This window comes from Oxyura jamaicensis, chromosome 1 (genome assembly GCF_011077185.1).
Source record: "Oxyura jamaicensis isolate SHBP4307 breed ruddy duck chromosome 1, BPBGC_Ojam_1.0, whole genome shotgun sequence".
Classification (NCBI taxonomy): Eukaryota; Metazoa; Chordata; class Aves; order Anseriformes; family Anatidae; genus Oxyura; species Oxyura jamaicensis.
The window spans coordinates 63,132,154-63,145,453 of record NC_048893.1 but is presented as its reverse complement, the minus strand read 5'-3'; the positions used below and the strand labels follow the sequence as shown (position 1 = coordinate 63,145,453).

Sequence of the window (13,300 nt, the reverse complement as noted above, 5' to 3'; positions counted from 1 at the left end):
CTACGGCCAGGGAAGCCCAAAGTTTCAATTCTTTTTATTTTTTTTTATTTTTATTTTTTTACAGTGTACATTGTTAAATAATGTAAAGAAAACGCTTGTAATTCAGAAACAGATTTTATGTGGAAAAAGATACTCAAAGTGTAATATTAAACAAAATAATTTAACAGTTCAGTAGCATTAGTTTATTCCTCTAGACTTCAGTTATTCATCCACAGGAGGGGAAGGGGGAATCAATGGTAAATAAAACCAGTTCTTGCATAACATGAAGTGAAAACGACCTCAAACTTATTAGATCAAAATTAAATAACCACGTGCTGCATTCAGCTGATTAGTTCCCCTGTCATGAATATTCCCCTTGTTTCATTACTGCCGCAGGTTTGCAGAACTGCTCCTTTTCCTCGAGCACACCTCTCCCCTTACACTGGGTGTATTCAGGAAACCTCTCTGCATCCCATCAGACCAAAGAGCAGAGGTTTTCTGTTCAACTTCAGTAGCAGGAACCCCTGTTTTCTGCCCCCCCTTTCCACCACACTCACACCATGAGCCTTGAGCCTCCTCTCCTGTAGCTCCAGTCTGCACTTTAGTTACAAAGAATAAACCCCCAAATCCAAGGAACTCGGAGCCCAGCCTCCTCGCCACTGGCTTTCACCCTCAGGCATTCCTCTCCACCTTGTACATGCCCTTGCTGCCAAAACTGCTGAAAAAAAAAAAAAAAAAAAAGTGACAGGAAAGGAATGGATCCTGCGTGCTTCTTTGTAAAAATAAAAGTGAGAACATCCACAGACAGAAAAACTCCCTATTAAGGCTCCACGGGGGAACAGCACTCAGGGAAAAAAAAAAAATCAGGCAAGTAACATCTCCTCGATGCACCACCTTCCAGGATACCAGTGAGCTACTCCCAAGTACCAGGAAGCAGTACGCTGATCCTTCACAGCTTTTTGCAGCACTACATAAATACTGGCTGGTATTATTTTTACTTTGAAGAGGAAACCAGTATTTTTAAATATGAAAAGGGAAAATGAACAAAGCAGAAGGTACAGTACAGTTACTAAGAGGTGACGGTTAGCTACAGTCCTGGTACCAGCTTGAAATTTGTTAGAGTGAACAAAATCATAAATCCTCCAAAATAAGACTGAGGAAACTCTTGATGCCGGCTGTTTCAAGTGCATCCATTGCCGGCAATGGACGTTGCACCAGGACAGTTTATTCCTGGCTTAAATGGATTAAAAAAAAAAAAAAAAAAAAAAAAGGTAAGAAAAGCAATCCCAGCAGACAAGCCCATGCCAACGAGCAATGGCACCTCTCCCTCAAACCACATCCTGACCAAACATCTTCACCACTTCGCAGGTGGAGTCAAACTGCATCTTAAATTGGACCCTTCCCAAAGACACACGTTCTCCCCGTCCTCTCCATTTCTGATCCAGACCTCCTGCCTCTGTAGACAATATCGGTTAGTCTCAATTTGGCGTCACCCGCAACCCTCCATCCCACCCCCACCTGGCCCTCATCACACCAGCAACTTCAGATCACCCACTCGGACAAGTTTCCCCCACACGCAGCACCTTGTTCCAATCCACTGCCTCAATGACTTCGCCCTCCACGCACCTACTCTAAACAGCAACGGTATCGCTAAGAAAACTGCAATGTCCCGGTCACTAGGTACAAGTAATCCATCCTTCTCTGAACTTGCCCTCCGTCCACCTCGGGGTCTGCTGGGAAGACAATGCTAACTGCAGAAGCAATAGAAGTCCAAGGCACTAAAATATCCAGCAAGCATACTGGGAGAACAGACAAGTATTCAAGTACATTAATTTATACAATTTTACATTCACATTTATTTATCTAATACAATGAAAATACAAAGGAAAAAGTTAAAGTGTCTCCAATAAGTATAAGGATATAGCTAGCTTTTTTTCCCATTTTTTCTTTTTAACTTTTTTAACCCTCTATATTTCACTCATTTTTAAACTACTGTTGTCCAACAACATTTATATATCACAGTGTTTCCACATCAAAACTGATGGTAAGTACATGTCCGCAGGGAACTTTAAAAATTTTTAAACAATTTAAATTGCTCTAATGCTGCAGTCAAAGCTGTTAATATCTTACTTAAAGCAGTAATGACCTATCAAGCACGGGCTGCACTGCAAGTCCATTCGTGTGCCCCACCATTCTGGAGCCAAATACAATTGACTGGGGAGAGGGAGAGGAGGGGGATTCGGACAGCTTTTCTCCTGGTCTTGGTTCTTCAGGGAGAGAAATGTGCTAAAGCCTCATGCTAGGATTCAACTCTCCCATCTCAACACGCGTGGATTCAGCCTCAAACCAGAGAGAAATTTTACAGCAAGACTGCGTTAACTGACCCCATAACTTATCTTCACAGCTCTCACTCCACACAAGAGCAGGACCCCTCAAGTCAAAAGAACTGTCCCATCGTAAGGATGCTTATCATCCTCCTCCCCCTTGTGAGCGTGTGGGGAAACCCCCTTTTTACATAGTTAACAGCAATGGTTGGAAAAGAGAAAATCATTCCCAGTCTGGCAAGCCACCAGTTCATTGCAGCACTAGGAGCTGATACAGGGCCCCATCTCCCTCCCCATGTCCTGTCCCGAGGTCTAGCCAGCATGGTCTCCGAGCGCGGCTAAGTGGTCCGCAGGTTGGAGCCTGGAGGGTTGCTGATAGATTTCTGCAAACTGCTGATGTTGAAGCTTTGCAAAGATGTGGCACCTACGGGCTGGAACTGGCCAAGTGGTTGCTGTGCTGGACCACCCGTCCCACTCCATGGAGCGGTGAAAGACGCTGCTGGATAACCATACTGCTGTGGAGGGCACATGGCCTTTGTGAAGGGACCTAAAGAGGTAGCTGATGCTGCAGAGATGGGCGTAGCACCCAGGGAAGATGTCATAGAGATACAGAGCTGACCTGGAGCCGAGAATTTTCTTGCCATTCCAGGGCCCTGAAAGAAAATCCAACCCTCAAGTTACACAACTGCTTAAAATCCACAGGTTATCCCCTCATCCCAAGGACCCTTCCATGTGGATGCTTAAAAGGACACACTATGGCCATGCTCTTCAGTTATCCCCCTTCCCTTCCACAGCATGTCATATAACACACATAAAAGATATACCCAACATTTTTGAGGCACAGTTGTCCAGGCTACATGGCAACCATTCTACTACCTGCTGTTTGACACACTAATGAGACAGCAATGACACTCGACAGTTTCTTCCTATAAACGTTCATGGGTTAAATCTTACCTCATAGTTGCTATGCCCTTTGCCAACTTTCTTGCCAGACAGGTTCATGGCATCTCGGGCCCAGTTATCTACCAGCTTGTGCAGGTCATCTGTGAAAGTCCCTTTTCGGCTTGAGGCAATAGCAGTAGGCTGAGACTGGGGTGCTTGGCTGTTCACTGTAGCCCCGACTGTGTTAGTGCTACTGGTCCCTAAAAGTACAAGAAACGGGAGTCAAAACATAGGTTAAAGATCATCTTTCTCTAGTAAATGTAATAATTGTGGCAGTGGTACAACAATAGAGAGCCAGTTAAAATGCCATGCAGATCAATTCTACTTTTCAATTCCAAGACACGCTGAAGTAGGAACTACAAGGACTCCTACAGGCACATCTATTTCACGGATGTTTGCCTTTCAAGAAGTGCTGCAAGTAGTCATCTTAAGAGGGGAATGGTAGCAGCCTCTAGGTCTTTGCAGAAGAAAAAGGAGATTAGATTTTGGCACCAAATGACAGAAGTCACATCATTCTCTCATCCTATACCTTTTAATCAGCAGCAACCACTATCAGCACAAGTCAACGCCACCTTGGAGGACAACGCCGGATGCTGAATAAGGAGCAGTACAATCAGCATAGCCAGCTGCTCTGTAGAAAATTATCTCCACTATGTAAAATGAAGAGGCAAAATTCACCCAGATTACACAAAGAACCCACAGTGAGAAACAGCAACTGTTGTTTGCAATAGCTGCCATACTTATGTTCTTGAGAATAAACAGATGGGACTGTCTTCATCCACCAAAGAGCCAGGATCAGCATGGGAAGCCTGTACTGCATTAAATTTTGCCTTTTTGCCTCTGAAGGCATTTTTCTTGCCATTATGTTCACATTTCCTATGTCAGAAGAATAAGCGTTTCAGATGCAAATGACTAATACAGCTTAAAGAAGGCAGAAATGAGAATAGTTCCTTGGCCCTGCTTTGAAAAGTTTTTCTGTTCACTGGGCTGACCGCAACAACACAAAGAAAAACCTTCACAGAAATACCAGGGCTTGGTTCTGCTAGAAAGCTTGCTGAACAGCAGCCTGTGGAAAACATCACAAAGCTTTGTTTTGGATAGCCTCCCCGCCCTACCTTGCTCTTCTAAACAAGCAGCTTCACTCCGGTTTGAGCTTTTCAAAGGCAGCTACCAAAACAGTAATCAAAGCTGTATACCATCAAGGAAGCTTGCTGAATTCCTAGTAGTACTGCAAAGTGTCTCCATTTACAGATGTGGAAATGATGGTTAACCACTAGGTCTATAGTTCTGTGTTGTTTTTTTCTGAAGGACATGATAAAGGCAGAACTAATCTAGATTTCTCAAATCCATTTAGTACAAAAGCTATTAAAGCACCAAAAATAAGCATCCTGCCATTGCGATGCTAAACCCTGCACTCACTGCGAGCACACACCCTCACCTGCTTGGCCTTGGTTCTCAAAGCTCCTCAAACCTTTCTACTGGCTTGCTCTGAAGACTGCAACTGGGAAGTCTAGGAAAACTTGAGCGTATGGCAGAATTTCTGAAGAAAACTGACTAAAAGTGGAGCATGAAAAGCCCCAGCAATGAAAATCACCTCTGTATTATAAGGGCCAAATGACAGTCCCTGCCTCTTGCCTGACAGTTAATCCACCGGCACCACGTTCCCTGGCTACCAGCCTCATTCCTTGCAGCCACAGTATCAAAGAGAGAACTGGCTCCAACCCCCTGCAGGAATGCTTCACATTAAGGAGTGAATCAGGAAGGTGACATACTTACTATGCAGGACAATTAAGCAGTGTTACTGCCTCTAGTGGTGCTGAAGAGGGAAGGACACCCATCCCTCCCACCAGTTCCAACTCGAGCATGGAAGTGGCTCCCTGTGTGGGTGCTCACGGGTTCAGGCAGGCAAACACATGCAACCGTACCCACGGGGAGGAAAGCATTAGGTTCCCTGACCAGGGTGTGCAGCTGCAGCTCAGATGAACAAGTAACAGAAACTCACTGTAAGGTGGCAAGGTAAAGTCTACAATAAAATAACGAGAACCCGAAGCATGCAGCGCATGGAGAGTGCTCAGAATACAATTATTTAATCAGAACTATGACATGAAAGGTGAAACTAAAGACAAACCAAGCAAAACCAACAAAGGGGTACTCAAGAGGAGGCATCAAAACCACTAACAATCACATTCCACCATGAGGGTTCATGCAGAGCTTGACACACTCACTCTCATACTCTTCATGACAGCCAATATCTGGTTTTGGTATCTCACATTTCTGCTTTGATCAGTAAGCATACAGCTTACAACCTAGGATCCTGGCCCTACGCTGAAGAGCTTCTTCAGGCCACACAAATAATAGAATTTTTCAAGGAATATGCATTTATCAATGCATTCATCTGAGAATGTGAAAAATTATTTAGGAAATCTCAAATGCTTTGGAATGGATTGGTTTAGGGTTTGGTTCAGGGTTTAAGGCAGGTGGGAAAGGTGAGCGGCAACGAGAGCCTTGTCTAAAAAGTAATTTTATTTCTGAGCTCCAGCCCCAGGTCGCAATCTGAAGCAGACCAGCCTATACTACTAGAGGCGAGCTATAAAATTACTGGAGCTCCCACAGTATCGATTTAAAAACTGCCCTCTCAGGAATTTCACATTTTAGCTCTGATGTATTCACCACCTACCGAAGCTGCCATCCAGAAGAGTCTGCAAAGGAAGTGTTTCAATTTGTAGCATTCAATGGGAAGAGCCCCCCGCATTCCTGCTCGGTCACAGCAGCCGTCCCCAGTTCTGCTCTGAGGTGAGTGATCTGAAGTGAAAAGGCTTCTCCCTCTCCAGCCTGCTACCTACAATGCCTTTATTCCGCTCTTTTTTTTTTTTTTTTTTTTAACCTCCCCATAAGCCAGCAGCGAATAGGCACCTTTCAAAATCTTAAATGGCACAACCACACCCAGGCTTTTCTCAGCATCTCTTACTTTTAGACACAGACCGGCGATCTGGGTCTGATGGCTTACTCTCACTCTTAAAATGTTGATGGAGTCTCTGCAATTGGAGCTGTCACTGAGGTGGCAGAACCCATCAGAGAGGCAAACAGACCAGCTGCTCAAAGGTACAATTTTAGCACATCACAGTGAGCTGCTGACCCTGATGCTCAATTTGCTGTCATTAGCAGTGAGCAAAGAGCACCACAGCGAAGGTGAGGTTCTGCCTGCCTCCACCTTTCTGCAGAAGTAATAGCCACACTGTACAAATATGCTAACAGAGTAGACATTAGAGGGCACAACAGAGACAGACAGATGCTGTGCTGGAGACAGAGTCAGAGAGGTAAGGCTTCAGTGACCAGAAAAAGCCAATGAACAGCTTCACAATCAGGAACTGGAGATAACAGAAATAAGATAATTACTACAGAGCTGGTTGCAAGGACAGACTTTTTTCACCATCTTCCCTGAAGCACAAAGAGAGAGTCATTTGTTAAAGATAAGAGAAACAGTGAGAAATGTTTAGTATCAGCAAACAGTACAAAAAGCTTGGTGAGAAACAGAGGACGTAGCACAGCATGGCTCTTGAAGTTACTACTGGGACATTCTAGGAACAAATCCAAAGACTGGTCTGACAGTTTCATCAGCTGTACTTTCAGAGAAAGAAATGGTTCAGCCTCCTGCCTTTATTCTTCAGAATTCCCAAAATAGTGAAGAATGGCAGGAAGCATTATTGTTATCACAAAAGGAAAAACAAGTTCATCTTCCATTTTTTTTCAGGACGTAGAAAGAATTTCACAGCTCTCAAGATCGACCGTGTCACAAAACGAGAGGAATTTGATAGGCCAAGTGCTTTCATCGTTTGTCACCCTATTTTCCCAAGTCTTCCCAGCTCCGTGGAACAGTTCAGACTTTCTCTGCCAAGCTGTACCACTCTGTTTCTCCAGCTGCACAGTTAAAAGCATCAATTACCGCACTGTTTCCTCAACACTGCTGATTTTAACCCAGCATCTTTTCCAGTTGTCACTCTCCACAACAGTCTGCAATAGCATTTCAAGGACAAGACTCTGGGAAGCAAGCAACTTGTAATAACCGGGAGCCAGGCCAAGCTGTGCCATGCCTTTACAAGTATTACCTGCTTTTACAGGACAGCTACAAAATGCTTTTCAAAAGGAACCCATTCCCCTTAGTACCAGTCCCACAAGCAAGGGAGATACATGCCAAAGTACTCTTATAGCCAGATGATGTGCAATTTGCAGCAAGCCAAGGCCTTGCAGGTATATGACACTCTAATATAGTCAGTTCACTGTCAAGTCCAGAAGCAGAACAGTCATTCTTTATGCTCCCTATGCCAAAAAGAACAGGCCAGAAAAGAGAATTTTAAAAAGCTAGCTTTGGTAAGCATTTCACTCCTTCTAAGAAAGGAGCCTTAAGTCTTTGGATTGCAGATGTTAGTTGCACATCTGCACAGTAACGTACCTAAAATCCAATGAAGTGGGCTAGAGGAATAATTGCAAAACTTGGCAGCCAGGAAAAATTCTCCCCTCCGACTCACTCCTGTCTCAGAGGACTGAGTTGGCTGCATTGCAGCTGTCTCTGCAGAAGGCCAGGTCTAATTCCTGCACACGGTTTCCCTGGCTGCCAACTGCAGCGAGACAGATGCTGCAGGTGCGTGGTACCGTCATGCAGTGCAGCAACTGAAGATCTCTGTACAGTACTTAAAGCTTTCTCACATCAAGTCATTCCAGAGGGTGGGAAATAAATGTCAGAGCATTCAAAAGGTCCGGTCTGCAGAAGCAGCATGGGAGATGTCACAGCAGTCCCCATCAAAAGCATCACATCAGCAGCCTCAGCTCAAGCATGGCATTACTTCAGAAAATCACATCAGAAGTTTGAGGCTCTCGTTTTAATCTGGCCTAACGTAAGCACAAGTGAAAGGATTTTGAACAAAGCTGCAAGATAACTTGTGAGGGCTGACAGGATGTCTGATGGTGGCTATTTCCCCACCTTTACTGCTATTTGTGTCATATTTAAGTCTGTCTCCAATTCACAGGAAGAACTTCTAAATCTGGGGCTCATCTGAGTGTGTCTGGAAATATCCTACAAATATTTTTAAAACCCTCAACACTTCAATCTTTAGCTATCCATCTGCTAATGAACACAAGAAGTCACTGCTAACTGCCTACAGGTGGCATCAATGCTCTGCACTGTAATCAGCACTAGTGCTGACAGCATGCAAAAACACCCAACTTGCACAGTAAGCATACTACTGGAGGAAGACAACACAGCCCTCCTGCTATCACTTAGAATAGTGCCCAACAAAGGAATAATTTGGAAAACAAACCTTCCTCTGTCCCACTAGAAAGAGTACTTCCCCTCCAAGTCCTATGTCAGCTAATACATGCTGAAACATAATTACTAAGCAGGCCAGAATAAAAGGCCCAGGCACCCACATCTTGCACGCTAACCCTCATTTCTGTTATCTCACTGAACTGCCCAGAAAAGTTTCCACCAAAAGCTTGGAGAAATCAGTGTTTGTTATTATGGGTTTAACAAGAGAACACCTGATGTGAGAACCCAAACTTCTTAAAGGTGCGCTAAGAGCAGCTCAGCTGTGCCATGGAATGGGAGGGAATACAAGGTGGCAGATGAGAATGGGCTGCATGAAACAGATCCAGGCAGCAGAAGAAAACAAAAAGACAAAACAAAAAAACAGACAAGGAAGGAGTAAAGGTGTTACACACAAAGAGCCAAGCAGGGCGTACTCAGAAATCGGGTCCTCCTGCCACCAGGCTTGAACGTCACTCTCTCAGATGCACAGTTAAACTTCGCACAGCCTGTGAGAAAACAAAAACGGGAAGAACAGAGGAAGGAGAGGAGAAGAGACAGAACACCACTACAAGATGTTAGCAACTTGAGGTTGGAAGGGTGAAATGCATTAACATGGCACACAAGAATAAGCCTCTAAAGAGTGGACCAAAGAGTACACAGACAACATACAGAGGGAAGAGACTTGCCTTCAACAGCTGTGGACATTAGGCCAAGTTTGCTGGGTTAATCTCCAGTATTTAACCCAACAATAGGGTTTCAATCAATAGGAAAGCCAAATGCCAGCAAATGTATCTAACTGTAAAAGATACTGTACAACTCTAGATGTAGGGAGATGAAAGTAGCTCCAAAATACTTGAAACAGTTCATTAAAAAATCCCTAGAGAAAATTCTTCCCAAAAGTCCATTTCTGTTTTCCATTTGTACTTCTCCAATTTCAACAAAAAGTCATTTGATCTGATGCATTCAATCAGTCTATGGTAAAGCTTTTCAATGAGATAATAAAGCAGAAAAAATGGGAGCAACTGAGTTCACAGAACTAAAAGAATCCCCTTAATGAGTGGCAAGGAAAAAAAACACTTCCCAAATAAGTCAGAGCTGAGTGAGAAATTATTTCATAACATACTAACTAATTATAAGCAATTCTCAGCTTGAGTTAAATTTACAATTTATTATTCCTACACGATTCCACACTCCTACACTCTTACCCAGCATATCTTGAACCCACAGTGCAGAATATGAGCCTTTTTTTTTTCCTTTTATTGCTAAAAGCATCATTAACAAATACAGACAAAGTAGTTAAATCTAAAAGGACTAAGTCTTCTGAAGTTTCCTACCATTTCAATTATCTCTTAATACCAAAGCTGTTCTGCCCTTTCCTCAGTCTCCCTTCACATTTGCACACACCTCACCCCCACCCCTTCTCATCTGTCTCCTCATCCTTCCACCCTTCATCTTTCTTCCAGTCTCCTCATCCTTCCACCCTTCATCTTTCTTCCAGTCTCCTCATCCAGTCTCCTTCATCCAGTCTCCTCATCCTTCCATCCTTCCAGGTCAATATTCTCCTGACCTTTTCCCCCAGGTCAGAAGAATGTTGCTTGCTGCCATCACGCTGCATCCTTTTGTGTCCTTCTTAGTGTTTTCATTAGGGCAGATGGGGCCATATGCTATACATTCACTACCTCAACAATCTCAGCATGCCTTACTTATGTGAGAAGCTAGAAATCTAGTTGCAAAAAAAAGTCGTTATCAGTGTCCATGCATGGGGTTAAATTCCCTGTCTGTTTCACAATATGTATTAAATACTAACTGTCATCAAGCTGACCATTCTCTCACCAGCAGCAAAGGTGCAAGACTTGACACTAAGTCCATTTAAAGTCTTACCTTGGCCTGGCGCAGAAAGGCTTGGTACCGAAAGGGCACCATCACTGGTAAAGGCAGAGTAGAGATTTTCGCTAGAAGGTGAAGGTTTGAGGGGCTGTAACAAATGGTTCTGTCCAGTCTCTGGCACACTACCAGGAGGATGAAGAGTTTGCTGTGGGGGTAAGACTGATGGTGCACTCTGAGCTGACAGATTGCCTATAGGAAGAACGAAGGCAAAACACATTGAATATTTCAGTTTCGCCAAGTTATTTTCTAAGCTTTTGTTATAGTTTCCAAGGGAAATGAAAAAAAAAAAAAAAAAAAAAAAAGAGGAAAGTATGAGTGAGCTATTTTGTTAGTAATGCAGGAAGAAATGCAGGGACAGGTTGCAGGGGGAAGGATATCCCCCTCTGGACAAGCATGACATTCCCAGAGAGAGAGAGGCACAGAGGAAGGACTACAGAAGTTCATAAGAAAGTAGTAAGACTAGAATACTTTTATGTACTTTGGTCTTAGGAGAACTCAATGTTAACTCCTCTTAGCCAGTCATATCATTAATATCAAAAAAAAATCTCAATTTTATGACTGCTCTTACATAACTACTTAATATACTTCCTATATGTTTCAGTAGATTGCAAAAGCCACAAGCAAGACTATCAACTAGCAAAAGAATTTAAAAGACTTCATAGTCCAGAAAGTAGAGGAACGGGGGGGGGGGGGAAGGAGAGACAGGAGAAAGGGAAGGGGGTGGAAGAATCACTTTCGTCTGAAAGTGACAGATGGCACCTTGTCAGTATTATGTTATCAAGAAAAAAGATGGAGAAAGCCTTACCTGATAGTTGAGGGCTCTTATTTCCCTGGGAACTGCTACGGCTGGACTTGCTGCCTTTTCCTTTAGTGGGTCGTCTCCTCCTTCCTGAAAGAGGTGCAGCTGGGGGAATAATTACTGCAGGCGGGACCTTTCCTAATTTTGTATACAGTGATTCAATCTCCTGCTTCTGGCGACTCTGCAGCTCCTGGATCTCTTTAAGGTGCCTAACAAGTTACAAAGAGTATGGCTTTAAAAAAAAATGTATATACGCGTGCGTGTACATACAATCCCTCCCCTCCAGTCAAGTTTGACCATCTTGTTCCCATTAACATTCAAAAACAGAGGAAATAAATCCCTTCCAAAAATAACCACTAAATGCATATGGCAGGTTTGTCTTTTTCCATTGTGCTCTAACACTGATTAGAATTCCAATACAAAGTTCCCAATGCTGTATCATAAACCCAGAACATATACAAACAAGAACATACAGCTAACATAGAAGATCAAAGCATACATCATAAATGTTAGATTACTCATTTTATGAGACACGCGGTCTTGGAGGCCATACACTTGTATTGCACCATTTTTTTCAGATCAGAACAGTTGCCAGCTGTACTAAGAAGCCAGCTTTCAATATACATTAGGAGGTCATATTCCTTGACTTCGGAGGGTTTTTTTCTAAGTCAACAGGGATTCTCCAGGAAAAGGAGAACAAATACCAGAAATGCGTACTAGAAATGCTGAGTTGTGTGTCATTTTCAAATGACACCAATGTATCTTTTAACTACTGAATTTCAGGCCTATGCAAAAACTTCCATACATCTGCACAGCTTTATGCAGTGTGGCAATCAATCTATATATACACAAACACATGCAACAAGATTACAGGTTGTAATATTAAGCATAGCAAGTGTGTATACCCATTGTTTGGAATCATTCCCACTAAAAGATTTTCCTTCCCATCTAAACACCAACAATGGGACCTGACACTTAGCAAAGGTCTAGTGCTTTAAACAAGTCTTTTGTCTTTGTGAAAAGTAGAGTCCAGAGGAAATGAAAAGAAATTCATGTTATGCATCTGCTACACATTTCATACACACAAGACAAAAGGAAGCCTTACTTCTCCCGTAATCGACGGAGTTCCAATTTCAAGTCTTCATCTTCAATATCCGACTCGTTGTCACTGCTCATGTAGGAAGAATTGAACGAGTTGCTAAGGCTCTGAACAGGGAGGCTGATCTTTGACCCCATGGGCTGGAGAGAGTCTGGGCTCCCTGAGCCGTCATCCACATCCTTAGCCATTCCACTCAAGAAGGCAGCCTCCAGCTCAGAGGATGGACCATTCAAATGCGGGGACTGCCTTGACTCTAACTCCTTCTTAGGAGCTGCAGCCAAAGAAGCAACTTGTTCCAAGTCCATGGAGAGAGGAAGAGTCACTGGCTCTTTCTCTGCACAGGTGACTTCATCCTGAGTCTTTGACACTGAAAAGCGCCCCACTTGATCTGTTGTTGTTGTTACCTGAAAGCGTCCAACCTTCGTAGGCTGACCAACATCTACTGGCAACTGCAGCACAGGAACTGGCTGAGGAATACCATCTACAGAAGAGTCAGTGACAGCCTCACTTTTCCGACTGCCAACCTGCTTTACCAGTGTACTCTCTGGACTACTGCCAGAAAGAGGTGAAGAATCAGAGGAGGTGGTTTCAAATTGCACTGGCTTAGTTTCAGATTTGTCACTCTCTTTTAGCACATCATCTACTGCCACAGATACCTAGAATAGAAAGGCAATCAAACAGATCTTCTTAGTTCTTTCTCAACATGATGCTCTTATTTACCTTAAATACTAAAAATCATATGGGGGAAATAACTAGTTCCCTGGAACACCACAAAGCAAGCTTCTTCCCTCCAAGTAACACATTGCCACACAAAATAGCAGTTCTAGATAGGCTGGATGATTAACTCCCAGAAAACCCAAGCAGATTCAGAGGGGACTTGCATCACTATCAAGACTTCCTTCACATAAAGACCAAGGCCAATGGATACGCAATTAATCCCTGACACGATGAAATGCTGGATTCACAAA

The 13,300-nt window shown here is 43.4% G+C and overlaps 1 protein-coding gene and 1 long non-coding RNA gene across 13 annotated transcripts in view; both read right to left on the bottom strand.

Moving 5' to 3' along the window:
* Nucleotides 1–31: 31 nt before the first annotated feature.
* WNK1 (WNK lysine deficient protein kinase 1) overlaps nucleotides 32–13,300 on the bottom strand; it is a 104,729-nt gene continuing 91,460 nt past the window's right edge. For 6 of the 12 annotated variants that reach the window (XM_035345567.1, XM_035345620.1, XM_035345597.1 and 3 more), the window contains 7 exons: nucleotides 12,339–12,988; nucleotides 11,240–11,442; nucleotides 10,429–10,623; nucleotides 8,961–9,053; nucleotides 6,642–6,683; nucleotides 3,258–3,445; nucleotides 32–2,956 (listed from right to left, as the gene is read on the bottom strand). In XM_035345567.1, the coding sequence (XP_035201458.1) occupies nucleotides 2,642–2,956; nucleotides 3,258–3,445; nucleotides 6,642–6,683; nucleotides 8,961–9,053; nucleotides 10,429–10,623; nucleotides 11,240–11,442; nucleotides 12,339–12,988 (1,686 nt within the window). In that variant the 3' untranslated portion in view covers nucleotides 32–2,641. The remainder of the gene's footprint in view (nucleotides 2,957–3,257; nucleotides 3,446–6,641; nucleotides 6,684–8,960; nucleotides 9,054–10,428; nucleotides 10,624–11,239; nucleotides 11,443–12,338; nucleotides 12,989–13,300) is intronic. The other 6 variants (XM_035345634.1, XM_035345672.1, XM_035345576.1 and 3 more) reach the window with 5 other exon arrangements.
* Nucleotides 9,818–10,422, bottom strand: LOC118177698. Its single transcript, XR_004755896.1, has 2 exons — nucleotides 10,115–10,422; nucleotides 9,818–9,999 (listed from the first exon to the last, which is right to left on the bottom strand). It is a non-coding gene; the product is annotated as an uncharacterized LOC118177698 (long non-coding RNA).